Consider the following 16627-nt stretch of genomic DNA (forward strand, 5'->3'; position numbering starts at 1 on the left):
CCAGAGAGAGAGACAGAGAGACGGAGAGAGCACAAGAGAGAGAGAGGGAGATTCAAGCAGATAAACCCAAACCTGAGAATGGCTTTCTAAAGCTTTTAGTCCACAGACAGAATAGACATATACACGCAGAGTAGACCTAGATAAACTAGGACCATCCCTGCCTACAGTGCCCTGCCTATTCACGGCACTACCATTTCACTGGCTACATTACACACTGAAGCGATACTGCGACTGAAGCGATACAACACTGTTTCCCAACCACGGGTAGGTGTATAGCTAAGGGTACAAGAGCATACAGCAGGGGGTACGTAGGGAAAAAGTAACAATATTAAATGTATGGACTAAGGATAGACCGATATATATATATATATATCGGTATCGGGCCGATATTTTCATATTTTAAGTGTATCGGTATCGGCCGATACGCGTGTGGTTATGCCCAATACGCAATATTTATTATTTTATGTCATTCGGGTTTTTTTTAAAGCACCAAGACACTTCATTTTTTTTATTACTTGATTGTTAGACATTACTTGATTGTTAGAGTAGGTGTTCAAAGTTCTACCTCAATTTGATAATGTTAAAGGAATGTTTATTTTTAGCTTGAGACCTGGAATATTTTTCATTTTTTAACCTTTTTTTTTAACCCATATCGGCCCCAAATATCAGGTATCGGCCAAGGGTGATGACAAAAAAAAATCGGTATCGCATCGGCCATTAAAAAACCTGTATCGGTCGACCCCTAGTATGGACATTGGACATGGAGGGGGGGGGGGTGTCTGATTTTATTACAAAAAGGCTTAAGTGGTATGCAAGCCAAAAACGTTGGGAAACACTGCTGGAGAAGACAAAACACACCATGGACGATGCTGTTCTAGTTTCCACAATACATGAGCATGACTCCAATACGAGCTGTGCCTAATATATAAAGCTGATAGCATTACATAAATGTTACAAACATTTAATAAGAATGTAACATATTTATAGCATAGTATAATATAGTTTACTTCACATAAACACGCCAGCATGGATAAAACCAGGCATATGAAATAAATGAATTAACATCTTTGCTTCAGCATATGAGAAAGAGTGTGATCCATTTTCAAATCCCTGTGTGTGTGTGTGTGTGTGTGTGAGAGAGAGAGTGTGTGTATAATGATGGGTGTGTGTGTATGGTGGTGGGTGCGTATATGGGGTGTGCGCGGCAGCCATTAGTCTGAGTGTGTGTGCGTGTGTGTGTGGGGGTCTTGTGTATACCTATAGAAGGCCTCTTGCTTGATGGACCATGAGGCTACTCACTGACCTTTCAGTTATCAGAGAAATCCGTCATCCCATATGGATAAAATGTTTGGGGTTTTCTCCATCCTATGGTTTGTTTTTAGCTCTCACAAGCTGATCATATCATTCTTTTCCACCACATCGCCTCGTCTCCATACCTCTTTCCGCTACCATATCCCCCTTTTTCTCTTTCTCTTTCTCCATCATCAACCTCTCTATTATTTTGTGTCTTATACCAGACGGTTCTCATAAAACAGTGTGGAATGACATGCCAGTTCGTTTCACCTGTTATATGACGCATTTTTTGTTTTTCACGCTTGCCATTTAGCACTATGACAAGACTGACAAACCCCGTCTGGGCAAAATATGACTTCCTGGCACGTACGTAAACACAAGCTTGGTTTCCAAATTGAAGACAAGAAGGCTAAACTGTGAACCCGCCTAGGCCAAACCCATCCCTAACCCCAACCTGTTACATGACATAAAATAAAATGACATGCCAACGTGACAAAATGTGTGTACGCAAACACAAAAAGGAAAATGGTTAAAAACTGTTGTGATATTGATACGGCATCTCCTGACACCATCATGCTTATATATGACTCGCAGGGCCGGATTAAGGCTCAGGCTAGATATGGCTGGACCCTAGGGGCCCCACCTGCCAGGGGGCCTCCAATTGGCCAAAAGTCAAAAATCACAGGAATTGGAAAATTAATCTGTAATGACAGGTTTTAAACCTTTTAAATCTTAACACTCCTCTCCACAGCTGGTAAACATGTAATCCTTAATTCCATCTTGCAATTTTGACACTCAATTGGGTTATCAACTTTATTTTTTTGAAGGGCACAGTAACCTGTAGCCTAGGGGCCCCGTGCCATCTTAATATGGCCCTGATGACTCGTCTGGCCCGGTCCCTTATCTGGGATCCATCAATATTGTCGCTCCATTCTACAGTCTTACATTCTTAACATCATTCCTCATTTTCTCCACCGTGTTTCTCGCAAGGCTCCGTTTGTCCTTCATGAGATGCCATAAAGAACGTCCACTTCCTGGGGAAGTGACACGCCCATCAGTCTGGACAGGCTGTGGCTACTGGCTAGTGGCTGTTTCGGTCTGTAATCTTCTGGACGCCACCTATCTTGTTCATCTGACGTGTTTGCCAGGGGGGATTGATTTGAAGATTTCGGGGGTTTTGCCCTTTTTTTCTCCACAGTAATACAGAGTATGAGGCGTTTGCTGCCTTTCATATCGCTTTTCCCCTACATTATGCCATCTATTTACGTCTCTTTGGGAAAATGTGTTTTAGACAGATAGTCACTGGTCATCGTTTTTTGTTTGTGTGTGTGTGTGTGTGTGTGTGTGTGTGTGTGTGTGTGTGTGTGTGTGTGTGTGTGTGTGTGTGTGTGTGTGCATGTAGTGAGCAGGCCTATTCCTTCTCTTCTCCTCTCTGTGAGTGCCTCTTTTGGTTTCCGCCTCTTTCACTGGAGCAGAGGCCTGAAGAAGGAGCATCACAGGATGCACAGAGCAGAGTGAAGCAGAGAGGAGAGGAGAGGAGAGGACAGGAGAGGAGAGGACAGAAGAGCAGAGGAGAGGAGGAGATGAGGGACAGAGGAGAGGACAGAGATGAGGAGAGGAGGAGAGACGAGAGAAGAATAGGGCAGGAGAGGTAAGGAGAGGAGAGGAAAAAGAACGCACATGAGAAGAGACAAAAAGAAAGGACAGGATATGAGAGTAGGAGGACAGAAGAAAGGAAAGGAGAGAACCTGAGAGAAGAAACAAGAAGAGGGGAGTAATGGAGGAGAGGATAGGAAAGGAAAGGAGAGGGGGCAAACTGAGGGTGGATTTGGAGGGGAGAGCAGAGAAGGGAAGAGAAGAGGGGGGACACGGGGAATAGGAGGAGAGGAGAAGGGGGAAGGAGTAGTGACAAGAAGAGAAATGAAGGAATAAGGAGAGGAGTGGAGGGAGGAGGACAGAGAGGAGGGTCAAGGAGGACCAGGCTGGCGCTTGATTTGGTAGCTGAGCTATGGTATGCCGTGCTGTATCGTGCTGCGCTGTGGCTATACTATGTGCTGTGCTGTATCATGCTGCGCTGTGGCTATACTATGTGCTGTGCTGTATTGTGCTCTGCAGTGCTATGTGCTGTGCTGTATTGTGCTGTGCAGTGCTCTGTGCTGTATTGTGCTGTGCAGTGCTCTGTGCTGTATTGTGCTGTGCAGTGCTCTGTGCTGTATTGTGCTGTGCTGTGCAGTGCTCGTGCGAGGCGGGATTGCGGCCCCCTCCAGGGGTCTGGGCCCAAAAGGTCTTATCCCCGGCAGACACGCACGCGACCATTAATAAAGGGGGGCAACCAGCCATCCGTGACAAAGACCCCCTCGCTCCACCCTACTTCACTCCCAGACCAGACATGCTTCCCTCTTCCACCCATCACCCCCCACCCAACACACACAAATTCACCCATCATCATCAACGTCTGACCTGACCACTGCCACAATAGCGTTCCCACGCTGATAGTCTTGTCAGTGGTCCTTTCTTTTACTTTCCGAGATGTTGCCAAACTGTTGACTGACCATAATGCAAGAGAGGCTTTCCTCAAGTGATAAGGATGATTGAGTGTGTCAAAGACCTGTAGAACCTCTACTCTATAAATTACTCAACTCAAGACAACTTCTAACATGATGGACACACTCTTTCTGGAGGTGCATTCTCAACTGACACGTGAAAAGCCAGGCAGACAACCTGGAGAAATATTATGAGATGTGGAGTGGTGTGAAAGTAACGTTTTTTCTTCCCAGAGTCCAGCAGAGTGCAGGTCAAACTGCTTCGGACAGCTTAGAATATTTAATATAAACTGTAGGCCTAATCATCCATCCTGTTTTATTTATACAGTTTCAAAGAACATCAGCTTACCTTTTATTAAGTGAATTCCAATAAATGGGCTCCAGGTTAGTCGCCGCAGTTCCAAGCAAATCCACAAGAAAAAGCAGGAGGAATCCCAATCCACTGGCACCGTCCCAAAGCCCCATGGCCAGCCCTACTCCCCGCGTCGCTGCTCCCATCGCTCTCCTGTGAAACAAGCGGGCAAGGGGGGAGGCGTTGTAGTAGACAAAGGCTTGGCGCACCGGGAGAGATCAAGAGCGAAGTTGACTAAATCCCTGAAGCGCATCCAGATGGCTCGTCCGTGGCCACCACCACATCAGGGAAAGCGCCAAAAACAACCACCACAGAAGCCCGTATACCAATGTGGGAACAAATGTACATAATATGGACTTTCTCAAACAGCCTAAGCTACTTGCAATGTTTGAATGCCCATGCCCAGGTCAACGGTTAAATCCAGACATGCCATGGCATGTCATGGTTTATGACAGGCTACTTTGGGCATTTACTAGATAATGTGTAGAATTGGCACATTGGGTAAATCAATTACATTTGCCAAGCCATTACTTCCAAAAAAGATTAAACACATTTAACACACGAGCTAATCTATTTTACTCGATATTATTTGCTCAATTTAAAAGCTACAGTTATGACACTGGCAGTTTGTATTAAAAGACTTACCGTCGATCAACATGAATTACTCCGTTTTAACTTAAGTCCGAACCAAATGACTTTTACTAGTCCAAGTTGCTGTAGTTTCATCCACTCCTTGTGTTTCCTTCAGAGTAGGCTACCGCCACCGTTATGTTTATCAAATGGAGACGTGATATCCTAATCAGGTCCTCAGGACGGGGATGCCGAACACAGGACAGAGGTCATCCAGTCAGACTATCCAATCCTTCAATACCTAAATGATTATCCATGTGTTGCGCCTTGTCGCCAGGTTTCAGAATGGACGACAGAAGAGAATACCCGTTTGTGGCCACTGCAGAGGCAAACTTGGGGTGAACTGGTTACAAAGGAGGATGTTACGGCCACGCTATGTGAACAGGTGCGTTCTATTCTCTCATAAAACACGGCGCGCAGAGACGACCGATGAAAATGGAGAAATTAGCAGCTGTCCATTCGCTTTCTCAAACTTGAACCTTCAGATTCCGTTTGCCCGTTCCAGTACTCCTTTCCCTCCTGTCTACATTCCGCACTTGACTCGCGCACTGTCAGTGGGAACGCTCGTGAAAGGCGAGGGAGGTATGGGAGGGAGGGACGTGTGCGAGTGAGTGCGCGCTGCATGGCTACGCCGTGGCCCGACCAGAAGATTATCTATTCAGCTTTCAGCTTAGTATTTAGATGTTAAGATGTAGAGTCAAAGACATTGCAGTCATAACGTCAAACTACCTTGCTGTGTGGATTTATTAACCAGCATTTGTTTTTGTGTTTTTAATCATGGCTACAAATAAAATAATATGGGCTACATTGTAAGGACAATTAGCTACAGTGGAACCATCATGAATTATGAGAGAAAGTAGTAGATATAATAAATCACACAACACGGATCCCAATATTCTTTCTTGCGTGGCACTACATTGGTGTGACATTTGTAGGCTATGGTCTATATTTAGAGTGGCCCAAGGCACATTTTGTCACACAAAATGGGCTGTTTGGTGACTACAGAGACTCAACTACCACAGCTACTAGATTTTTTTCTCAGTGCAATTGTAAAAATCTTCATAACTCGCATGTAAAAAATGATTATAGGCCTACATTTCAAATCTTGAAAGTTGACGATTACTCCTACAACCTAACAGGTGCTCTGTAGTTCAAGAGGAAAATCCGCACACAATAACTTGATGAAGGTTGCCACCATGCGGTGACATTGGGCAATGACATTACAACACCCCTCAGATGGATGAAACAAGGTCAAAGAGAGCATCTAGCTTCTGGTCTTACTCCCTCAATGGCCTTATCACAATGTCATTACACAGAACATCACATTGTCAGCATTACACAGAACGAATTACAAAACAAGAGATAGAAACTTGAAATGAAGGTTTAAAACAAATGTTTATTTATGTTTAACATTTCTTGATCTCAAAGGAAAAGCCTATGCCCTTGCCTCAGCACACCATGTTCATTTACAAATGGAATTGAATCGACTCTTTCTACTACAGATAGACCTGTCGAGTAGTGGTCTCTTATTTTAACTTTATATAAATGCCAACGTTAATAATAATAGTTATTATTATCAATAGAGTTCACAAAAAGGAGAGGAAAAAAATATCCACTTGCTGTGACATTCAGACTGCACAAGCACGTCATGGCATCATCTACCAGCACCTCTGAGGTGTCTCTCTCCCCATTGACTTCATATACTGTATTTTTAATGATGAGAAAAAATGACAGGCCATCTCTACCACTTCGCCCACAGTCACAAGAGCAAAAGACATGCTAAGCAACATCCCCGGCCCGATGTTCCTGTTGGTTAAGATGCTTAGTTAGGCATGTGGGCGTTCGCATTTCCAAAAGTGTTTTCTTTGCACGTGTGTCTTCTGGGTGGGACACACAACACACAAGTTACAACCATCTCTATGGCAGTTCTATGTTGTTGTAGTTAAGGCATGTTAAAAGAATCATCAAAGAACAAAAACCCAAGTCAGGACAAAAAAAAAGCATTAACATTATTTACACGGCATCCTGTGCCAAGTTTTGTTTCGTGTATGTGTGTGTGTGTATGTGTGCAATGTGTGTGTGCGCGTGTGTGTGTGTCTTTGTATTTGTTTGTGTGTGTGTAATCAGTGTATTGCCAGTCATCAAATGTTCCGTTTGTAAAAAAAATGGTCCACATTCACTTTGAAGGATCTGTCCACAGCACCATGTTCCATAAACGGTGAATTCGGAATCCGACCCGTCTGACGCTGCTCACACTTCCGTATGCTCTTTCCAGAGTGTGTCCCATTGGTCAAAACATCAGCAGTTAGCCAATGAGATTGATCCTTGAGTGAGTAAGGGAATCAGGCCGACCAGTCCCACGGTATGCAAGAGAAGGCAGGTCACTGTGGGGGAAACACACAACGAAGACACTCATGAGTAAACCATAACCACACAAAAAACAAGTCAAATAGGTACAGCCTGCTAGCCAGGCCATGCCCTCCTAGTGACGCAACACCTTCAGCGTTGGTCAAGAGCAATGCAAGTACTTTCTGAGCTCCCGAAAAAACGGGAACTCCTCTCACATTGTCGAGAAGCAAACAACCATAAGCAAACGAAGGGAGGCGGGTCAACCAATGCCGTTTGGGAAATGTTAATTGATATGCTCTTGGCCAGACCTAGTCTCGAAGAGATTTGAAAGTCGATGATAATCAGGCTAACAGCATGCAACCACATGAGCAAGGACTGTGTATGATGGAGAAACCATAGAGATGGTTCTAATTCGAAAAAAAGAAGATGATTACATTCTTCGACATTAGCGATGTAATGTGAACATTGAACATAATGCCAAAACAGTTAACAAAAATGAAATCGGGTGTGTGTGTGTGTAAATACCTGTCCTTTTGTGGATCTCTTGGTCTTTATTTTCATTCCTAGACTTCATAACATTTTCCTCATCCTCGTCAGGAATGAGCTGGGGGGCTTGTAAGGGTTGAGGTGGGGCGTGGGGGCTGAGAGGGATGGGGTGGGGTGGGGCAGCGGGATGAGGTGTGGGTAGCTGTCCATTTACAAACATGTGTCCCATGTTAGTGAAGGAGGGCGAGATGGGGTTTCTTTGCAAGAGTCCACAGCCCACATCTCTCTCCGAAACATTCAAGAATGGTAAAAGAAAAGAAAAGAAAAATCAAAAAGAAAAAAAAAAACAGCAAAGCATCACTGCCAGAAGCAACTCAAATCAGGTTCTCCTTGCTCAATGAGCTATGTAAAAGCCATCCGGTGTTTCCTTTGTGGGCAACTACCTATACCACCCACAAGCATTCTTCTGAACTGAATTCCTTCATTCTATGCAGGGGTATCTTCTGTGGCAAAAAAACATGTTGCTTTCAAAACCAAAGACATGCTGACAGTTCTCCCTTAGGAGAGCATAGGGGAAACAAGAGAAAAAAGTTGATGGAACAGAATGACAGACAGTGTACCCCTCCGTCCATTCTGAACTTAAAAGTGATGCATGGTCAATTCTGCCCGTCATTGGTTGAAATGATAGCCCCTTTCATATGGTCAGCACAGGCAATGAATGGTTGCTCATTGCACAAGTCATAGGGCACATACAACCCCCAGTGTCCCAAAAATATCACTTTAGTCCAAGTCCTCCAAATATGTACATCCCAGCACAAGAGCAAGCTGGACAACAATGCTAAAAAGCAGCTGCTTTGGGGGCCTTAGTCTCACAAAAAAGACAAAAAGAAAAAAAAGAAAAGAAATCAAGTACCGATCAACTTCCACTGTTCGACTCTCCACGGTGTCTTCGTGAAGACTGGGCCACCGATGCATATCATCCCTCCGCTCAAACAACTGATAAAAATGTGAACAAAAAAACTGCCCCCCCTTTTTTGTTTTTCAGGAGGGAAGTAGGGTTGGGGTTGGGTGCTTTTTGCTGATGTGCATGATAGCTCCATAGGCTATAGTGTAGCTCCGTAGGCCGCAGAGCCTCAGGCAAAAAAAGATGGAGCAAATAAACACAGGACAGGAGCACGCCTGTGTTCACTCGAGCTCTCCACGCGTCCATGAGAGAATAGTCTCACAACAGGACAGACAACACACACACACACACACACACACACACACACACACACACACACACACACACACACACACACACACACACACACACACCTCTCAACGCACTCTCTCAAGAGCTTCTTTGAGGGGAGAACAAACGTACAACAAAAATAAAACAACGAAAAGAAGAGACATTAAACACAAACAGAACCTTATGGAAATCTTGGAAGAACAGGTATGACAAGGCAGTGCGCAGAGTCCATGCATGTTCCTTGTTCAGTTTTTCATTCTACTTGCGTTTAGGTTTGAAGTCATTTTTTTGTCCTCCAAGAAAAAAAGCTCTTCTTCCCAGACATATTTGTTTTCTTTTTGTTATAATCTTGCTGAAACATCTGTTTTTATCATGTTATACATTAGATACTTATTTTTCTCATACATTCATAATCCACTTCCCGCAGAGGCAAGCAATTCAAACATTAGACATGAAACAAACAACAAAACAAAATAAGAAACGAACATAATAATAGAAACAAAAAATGACAAAAAAAGAACAATTTTCAAAAATACAATAAGGTAGCAGCCATAAAGTGCTCCAAATCATACAGTTCAAATACTTTTTTTCACTTTGTGTTTTACAACAATACAAAAATAAATCCTATACATCAACAAAAATAAGTAACTTAGCACGGCAACACCATCACACAGAATCACAGCGCGATGACGACTGTGTAAACCAGCCAATCAGAATTCCGAACTCATACTAGAGTTAAAGGCAAATAGTTCACATCTGGATGCGCCCTCCCTCCCTCTCTCTCCCCTCGCCTCCACCTCCATCCTGGGATAGACACCAGGCAGAGAGGATCTCAGCAACACACTATGAGTGGCATGGAGAGGGGGGTGGAGGTGGGGCACGTAATGCAGTTTTATAATAATGAATTAAAGAGAGATACAACGGAGCAGTTAACACGCAAAAAGATTAGATTCTTTTTTTTTTCAGCAACCAATCAAACTTGGCTCTTAACTCTCACTGTCCAATCAGAGGGGAGAGTGAGAGAGACAGAGCAACACAGCACCAATGGCAAAAGAAGAGTGAATACCTCAACCAGCCCTTCTGCTGAGGCGGACGCCTTAGTGCTGGCAATAACATTTTTAACTGCCCTCTCCAATGTTTTTTTTGTTTGTTTGTTTGTTTGTTTTGTATTTTTTTTCCACTCTTTCAGAAACCACGTACAAAATGATTGCAAACATTCTTTTTGCACTCATTCTTGAAATCACACTCATTCTTGAAATCGCAAACATTCACACTTTCATCACTTACACGCGCACCAGTATATATATATGCTCAATGAAGTACAAAATTATCATACGAACAAAATAAAAACATGGCATTTTGTTATACATGTTGGTATAAAAAACAGTTGTGCAGAATTCTTCATCCGACACATTCAAACTCACAATCACACCTGGGATCATAAAAATATGTCTTTCAAGCCCCTAACCTAACGCTAACTTTTTTCTGTTCTTTTGTTTGTTTTTCTAAACAAGTGCAATTCTTCAAGTTAAAAAAAAGTTTTTTTTTAATAGCTCTACCTTTTATATGAACATGAAAAAATACAACAGTGTTTTCTCCTTTCAAGAACAATTGAATATTTCTGCCGACTCATCAAAAAAGACTTGACGTCCATTTCTTGTATTCTCATCCTTGATCTTTCCAAGACTTTAAACTGCAGAAGTTACCTCTGACGTTTGTTTTCTTTTCTAAATCGTATATATATAATTATATACATACTCACACAAATGTGTGTGTACATGAATACTCTACACATAATATATGCAACAGAAAAATATTCACACAGTTTCCATCGTAAAAAACAAAAACAAAAGACAAAAGAAAAGGAAAAAAAAAATTAGATAAACTTCCATTTCAAATATTGAAATTGAAAAAATTGTAACAAAGTGCGTCAAGTTCTTAAGGTGCTTAGTGTAGAGAGTGTAGCGTTGGCTGCTGTGACAGCTTCACCACGCTTCACTCCTCCTCTACTCTTCTTTACTCTTGCTCAGGGGAGGGCAGGGGGCTTTACAACCCAAGCAAACAAACACACACACACACACACACACAACCCATGGGATCTACTAGAGACATTAAAATGTCTGACCGACACCTTCCACAAACTCCACCGCGGTTCGCCACACCCTGCACAAAACCGACAATCTGCCACCGAATCGAATCACCAACAAGCGCGGTCTGCTCCGTGCTTGTGAGGGCTGAAAGCCAGTTTCCCCAGCCCACGTTAACCAACTGTGGCCCCACATCACATCACATCACATCACACGTCTCGATGCTGGGACATGAGGCGTCCTGTAGCACTATGTGCTAGCGGCTTAAGCATTCTGTGAATGAACACAAATAAGGCAAGGCTTAAAGGATCCTCAGCGACACAGATGACAGAAAAAAAGACAGATGTGAAGGGTGGAGAGGACACACACACACACACACGCACACACACGCACATACACACACAGAAAAAGGCTGTCCGCCCCTCTCGCCGTCCCTTTCAACTGAGCAGTGCACATTCTTCTTGCTGTTCAGTCCAGGTTTTAAGGCCTCCGGTAGACTCAGGTAAGTTCTGCTGGGTTAGTAATCCTCCACCGTTTCCATCTCTCCCAGGATCATCCGCTCCCCTGCGCCCAGGAATGAGTAGCCTAAACGGGGCAGAGGACAGTAGAGTGAGACCCCAACCCATCACAACACACCTGGACCCAAAATGCATCAGTGAGGATGCAGTGAGAGCTACCTACCCAGGATGCAGCCAGAGAGAGTAGATAAGACTTAAATAGGGTAGATTATACTTAAAGAATCCCTGATGCAGCAGTGAGCTACCTACCCAGGATGCATCAGTGAGGGCTACCTACCCAGGATGAAGCAGCGAGGATGCATCAGTGAGGGCTACCTACCTAAGATACATCAGTGAGGGCTACCTACCCAGCATGAAGCAGCGAGGGCTACCTACCCAGGATGCAACAGTGAGGGCTATCTACCCAGGATGCAACAGAGAGCTACCTACCCAGGATGCAACAGAGCGCTACCTACCCAGGATGCATCAGTGAGGGCTACCTACCCAGGATGCATCAGTGAGGGCTACCTACCCATGATGCAGCAGCGAGGGCTACCTACCCAGGATGCATCAGTAAGGGCTAAATACCCAGGTTGAAGCAGCAGCGAGGGCGACTTACCAAGGATGAGCCCTCCTAGTGACGCAACACTTTCAGCGTTGCAACTAGTCAGGTCAAGAGCAATGCAAGTACTTTCTGAGTTCCCGAAAATACGGGAACTCCTCCCACTTTGTCGGTAAGCAAACAACCATAATCAAACCAAGGGAGGCCATTTGGGAAATGCAGTTTGCGAAATGTTAGTTGTTATGCTTTTGGTCAGACCCAGTCTCAAAGAGATTTGAATGTCGATGCTAAATCAGGCTAGAGTTACCTACCCAGGATGCTGGGGTCGGAATGCAGCATCATGCTAGGCTTCTTCTTCATCTTGTTGGCCTGGCTGTCGTACATGCCACCCTTCCCCGCCTGGGATGCCTGGAACATGGACTGGACACACACACACACACACACACACACACACACACACACACACACACACACACACACACACACACACACACACGGCGCAAGAACACACACACGGCACAGAAAAATAAGGAGGAGTTTAGTTGGTTATAGGTAAAGAAAATGTTTCAAGGTGTAAAAAGTAAGGAAAAAAAACAAACGCTGCTTAGTTGTAATCAAATAAAAAGTTTCAAGTACTAAAAACAGGTTTGAAGGCCTCAATGCTGTATAACAAGTACTGACATTGACAGCATCTAGCTGTATTGTGCATTTAAGTGTAATGGAGTGCAAGAGAAGAAAATCAGCAGAGGGCATATTATAAAGAAAAAAGATGTCTGAAGAAGATCTATGATCGAAATGTTGCTATCTTCAATAAATAAAGTATTTTGCAAGCAGTGTGCAAAATCTGTACTACGGTCAATCATGTTTTAGTAGTAGCACACGACAGGGTGGTGCAACCACAGCTAATGCCACTATTGGATGATTACATGATTTTACTTTGTTTTTACTAGATTATCTAAGAAGCATAATCATTGCAGTACATTAATATTACCAATTACAGGATTAGCCTGCTTGGTATTAGCATGACATTGACATGGCCCTCACCTGCAGAGGGTAGTTCATGTTCAGACCAGAGAGTTCCTTAGATAGCTGCAGGGTAGAAGAATTGAATGTTATGATTAAAAGATAATACAACAAAGGTAAAAGATAAACAACACTGTGAAGATCTTGATGAGAAAAAATCAGAAACATTATTACCCCCAACTTGTTGATCCAGCCATTCACTAAGTAAGTTCACAGTAAATGAACATGGTTTGTCAACTACATGAATTTGGAAACAGTGAATTGTTGAAATTGCCTGTATATTCCCTGAACAGGTACAACCAGGTCAGTCAGCTCAACTAGTGAAATCACTTGTATACAAATAGGTGATTAGTATATTAATAATGTATTTGTACCCCATTTCACTATCTAAAACAGACAGTCCAACATTAAAAATAGAGATGCACCGGATCCTGATTTTTAGGATCCTGCCGGATACCGGATCCACTGCTTAAGATCCTGCCGGATCCGGAACCGGATACCGGATTCTACGAAAGGGTTGAAACACATAGCCAACTCGCACATGTGGGCCCTTTTCATTACGTTGTCGCAAACTTTTTTCTAAGACTAATTGGTTTACTGCCACACTGCCTTCAACGGCCGCTTCCAAAGGGCTTTCACTCCATGCAGCGATTGGGGTTGTGAAATCAAGAATCAAGAGCTTTTTATTGTCATTGACAAATAAATTTGACAACGAAATTGCGTTTTAGAATACACTGTACATGTACCCCAGGGCCGCTGCTCATACGAGCGCCGCCACTAACACTAAAGACTGACTGAAAAGCCTAGGCTACGTAAAAAGTAGAGATGCCCCAGATCCTGATTTTTAGGTAACTGCCAGATACCGGATCCACTGCTTAAGATCCTGCCGGATCCGGATAGTCTGAAAAACCCTATTATCCTGCCGGATCCGGATCTTGTACATCTCTAATTAAAAATGTGCAAACACACATGTACACGCACACGCGCACGCGCACACACACACACGCACACGCACAAACACACTCCTAGTGTACCTGCTGTTGCTGCTGCTGCTGCTGCCTCTGCTGGTTAGCTTTCTGTTTGGCACGGCGCTCCAGGAACTGCTTGGCAAACTCTTTGGCTTCCACGGTGTCGCCCAGGTAGGCACGGATGAAGTCATGCACCTCATACGGCGACTCCACCTCCTTTAGATACGCCACGATGGTGGCCACTGGAATACACACACAGATACATGTATATTAAGTATAAGTTTGTGTGTGTGTGTATTGTCCGCATGGGTAAGCGCAGATTAAGTCTTGCACCTTGTACAGTGACTTCATCTTCAGTACGCACGTACACGTGCACTAAGGTCAATGCCATACTTGGTTTGCCTGCATTACAGCAATACTGAGCAGTGCTTTTCTGATCTGCCCGGTACGTTAAAGGTAAGGTAAGCCCACTGACTCATCACCAGTTAAGAGAACTCAAAAACTAAATTAAAAAAGGTTGGCATGTGGCCCTACCATGGCTGATACGGTAGGGCACACGTTTACCACTCGGCTGACCCGGGTACGATTCCCGGTCCGGGTCCTTTGCCGGACCTTCCCCATCTCTCTCTCCCAGCTCACTTCCTGTCTCTCCTCCACTATCCTGTCTCACAAAAACCAATAAAGGCTGAAAAGCCCCCAAAAAATACTTTAAAAAAAAAGGTTGGCATGCAATTTAAATGAATGAATAAATTAATTAAGACATTTATTTAAAAAAATCTTGTGTCTATTATCTAAGAAAGTGGATTCAGAATGGCTGCTTCAGAACAAGAGAGATCTGAAGCACCCTGTGGCTTGGTGCTGATATAGTCTTAAAGACAAAAGCAGAAAGAACAAAAAAAACTAAACTACTACAGCGCCGAAAATGGAAAATGAAGGGGGGATAGGGAGAAAGAAGAGGGGGAGAGAGAAAACGGATAGATAGATGTAGAACAGTGTGATGCAAGATTATTACAGCAGCAGGGGGGGTGAGTGATCGAAAACACGGCCACAGATGACAAGCACTGATCCAGGAAATAGAACAGAATCTACTGGGAGATTTGGAGGAGAGCAGGAGAGGAAGGGAGAGAGGAAGGGAGAGAGGGGGAGATGGGGAGAAGAATGAAAGAGGAAGAAGAGAGACAGAGAGAGAGAGAGAGAGAGAGAGAGAGAGAGAGAGAGAGAGAGAGAGAGAAAGCGTGGAGAGGGGGAAAGGAGAGAGAGAGAGAGAGAGAGAGAGAGAAAGCGTGGAGAGGGGGAAAGGAGAGAGAGAGAGAGAGACAAAGGAGGGAGAGAGAGACAGACTAATGTAGTGCACGCGTCGCCTGTGAGAGATAAAGAGAGACAGCGGGTGTCTATGCAGTCGTTCATGTGTGCGTCGTGCGCGATAACTGGGGTATATTTGTAGATTTTAGGAGTGCCATTCAAAATGTGGAATAGCTGGAGGTACTGCTGCGTGGGGGAAATCATTAGGGCACTGTAGAACAGGAAAAGAAGCATCTCCCAGGCATGCTCACATCTGATTGGCTACCAAGAAGCTGCCTTCACTCAAGGGCCTCTGTACATCCCTGCTCCACTTAAGAGTCTCTCTCTCTCTCTCTCTCTCTCTCTCTCTCTCTCTCTCTCTCTCTCTCTCTCTCTCTCTCTCTCTCTCTCTCTCTCTCTCTCTCTCTCTCTCTCTCTCTCTCTCTCTCTCTCTCTCTCTCTCTCTCTCTCTCTCTCTCTCTCTCTCTCCAAAGTACACTGGGCACAATGTGTGGGAACGTGCCAACAGACAACGACAACATTGCACGCTGTGTGGGAGGAGTCAGACAGCTCCAGCGAGCCTTTGTTTTGCCAAGGGGAACAGAGAGGAGCCGTGATCATTGTTTACCCCGTGTTCCCAATGCGACTATGGCGAGCCAGAGAAGGAGCCTGGTCATCTCTGAGCCGGGTCAGAGCGCCCCCTCAATGCTCGAGAGAGAGAGAGAGAGAGAGAGAGAGAGAGAGAGAGAGAGAGAGAGAGAGAGAGAGAGAGAGAGAGAGAGACAGAGAGACAGAGACAGACAGAGACAGAGAGAAAGAGAAAGACAGAGAGGAAGACAGAGAGAGAGAGAGAGAGAGAGAGAGAGAGAGAGAGAGAGAGAGACAGAGAGAGAGAGAGAGAGAAGTGGTGGGATCAATGGAGAAAAATACAGACTACCTTGTTTGAAATGACACAATGGGATGTTGACACAAGAGGTGGGGCCATGCTGGTTAGAACTTTTACAACTTCTCATGGCTGTCTCAGACAAATTAAAGGGGATATCTGACAAAGCAGACCGAGAATAAGGATCAGATAAACTGAGGCAAAGCATCATGACAAAATGGCTAGGGCGTTGGTCTTTGGATCAGAGGGTTAAAGGCTCAAATCCCACCCTTGTCTTCAGCAAGGCATCTCTCACCATAATGCACTCAAGGGTCTGTCGCCAATACTGTATAGCTAAATAACTTAGATCACGTTGGATAAAAGTGGCAGCAAAAATAAATGCATTAATAATGTAATAATGAGATCACGAGCGTCAAAATCTTCTTGATAAACATGTTAT

General features: G+C 44.2%; 2 protein-coding genes across 5 annotated transcripts in view; both read right to left on the reverse strand.

Moving 5' to 3' along the window:
* Window positions 1-5351, reverse strand: part of efnb3a (ephrin-B3a) — an 82383-nt gene extending 77032 nt beyond the window's left edge. For both annotated transcript variants that reach the window (XM_063203264.1, XM_063203263.1), the window contains exons 1-2: window positions 4834-5351; window positions 4186-4341 (exon numbers count right to left, since the gene is read on the reverse strand). In XM_063203264.1, the coding sequence (XP_063059334.1) occupies window positions 4186-4334 (149 nt within the window). In that variant the 5' untranslated portion in view covers window positions 4335-4341; window positions 4834-5351. The remainder of the gene's footprint in view (window positions 1-4185; window positions 4342-4833) is intronic.
* An 843-nt stretch (window positions 5352-6194) lies between these two features.
* gigyf1b (GRB10 interacting GYF protein 1b) overlaps window positions 6195-16627 on the reverse strand; it is a 46605-nt gene continuing 36172 nt past the window's right edge. For all 3 annotated transcript variants that reach the window (XM_063203262.1, XM_063203260.1, XM_063203261.1), the window contains 5 exons: window positions 14091-14266; window positions 13078-13122; window positions 12345-12453; window positions 7693-11559; window positions 6195-7202 (listed from right to left, as the gene is read on the reverse strand). In XM_063203262.1, the coding sequence (XP_063059332.1) occupies window positions 11492-11559; window positions 12345-12453; window positions 13078-13122; window positions 14091-14266 (398 nt within the window). In that variant the 3' untranslated portion in view covers window positions 6195-7202; window positions 7693-11491. The remainder of the gene's footprint in view (window positions 7203-7692; window positions 11560-12344; window positions 12454-13077; window positions 13123-14090; window positions 14267-16627) is intronic.

The sequence above is a fragment of the Engraulis encrasicolus genome, chromosome 7 (assembly GCF_034702125.1).
Source record: "Engraulis encrasicolus isolate BLACKSEA-1 chromosome 7, IST_EnEncr_1.0, whole genome shotgun sequence".
Lineage (NCBI taxonomy): Eukaryota > Metazoa > Chordata > Actinopteri > Clupeiformes > Engraulidae > Engraulis > Engraulis encrasicolus.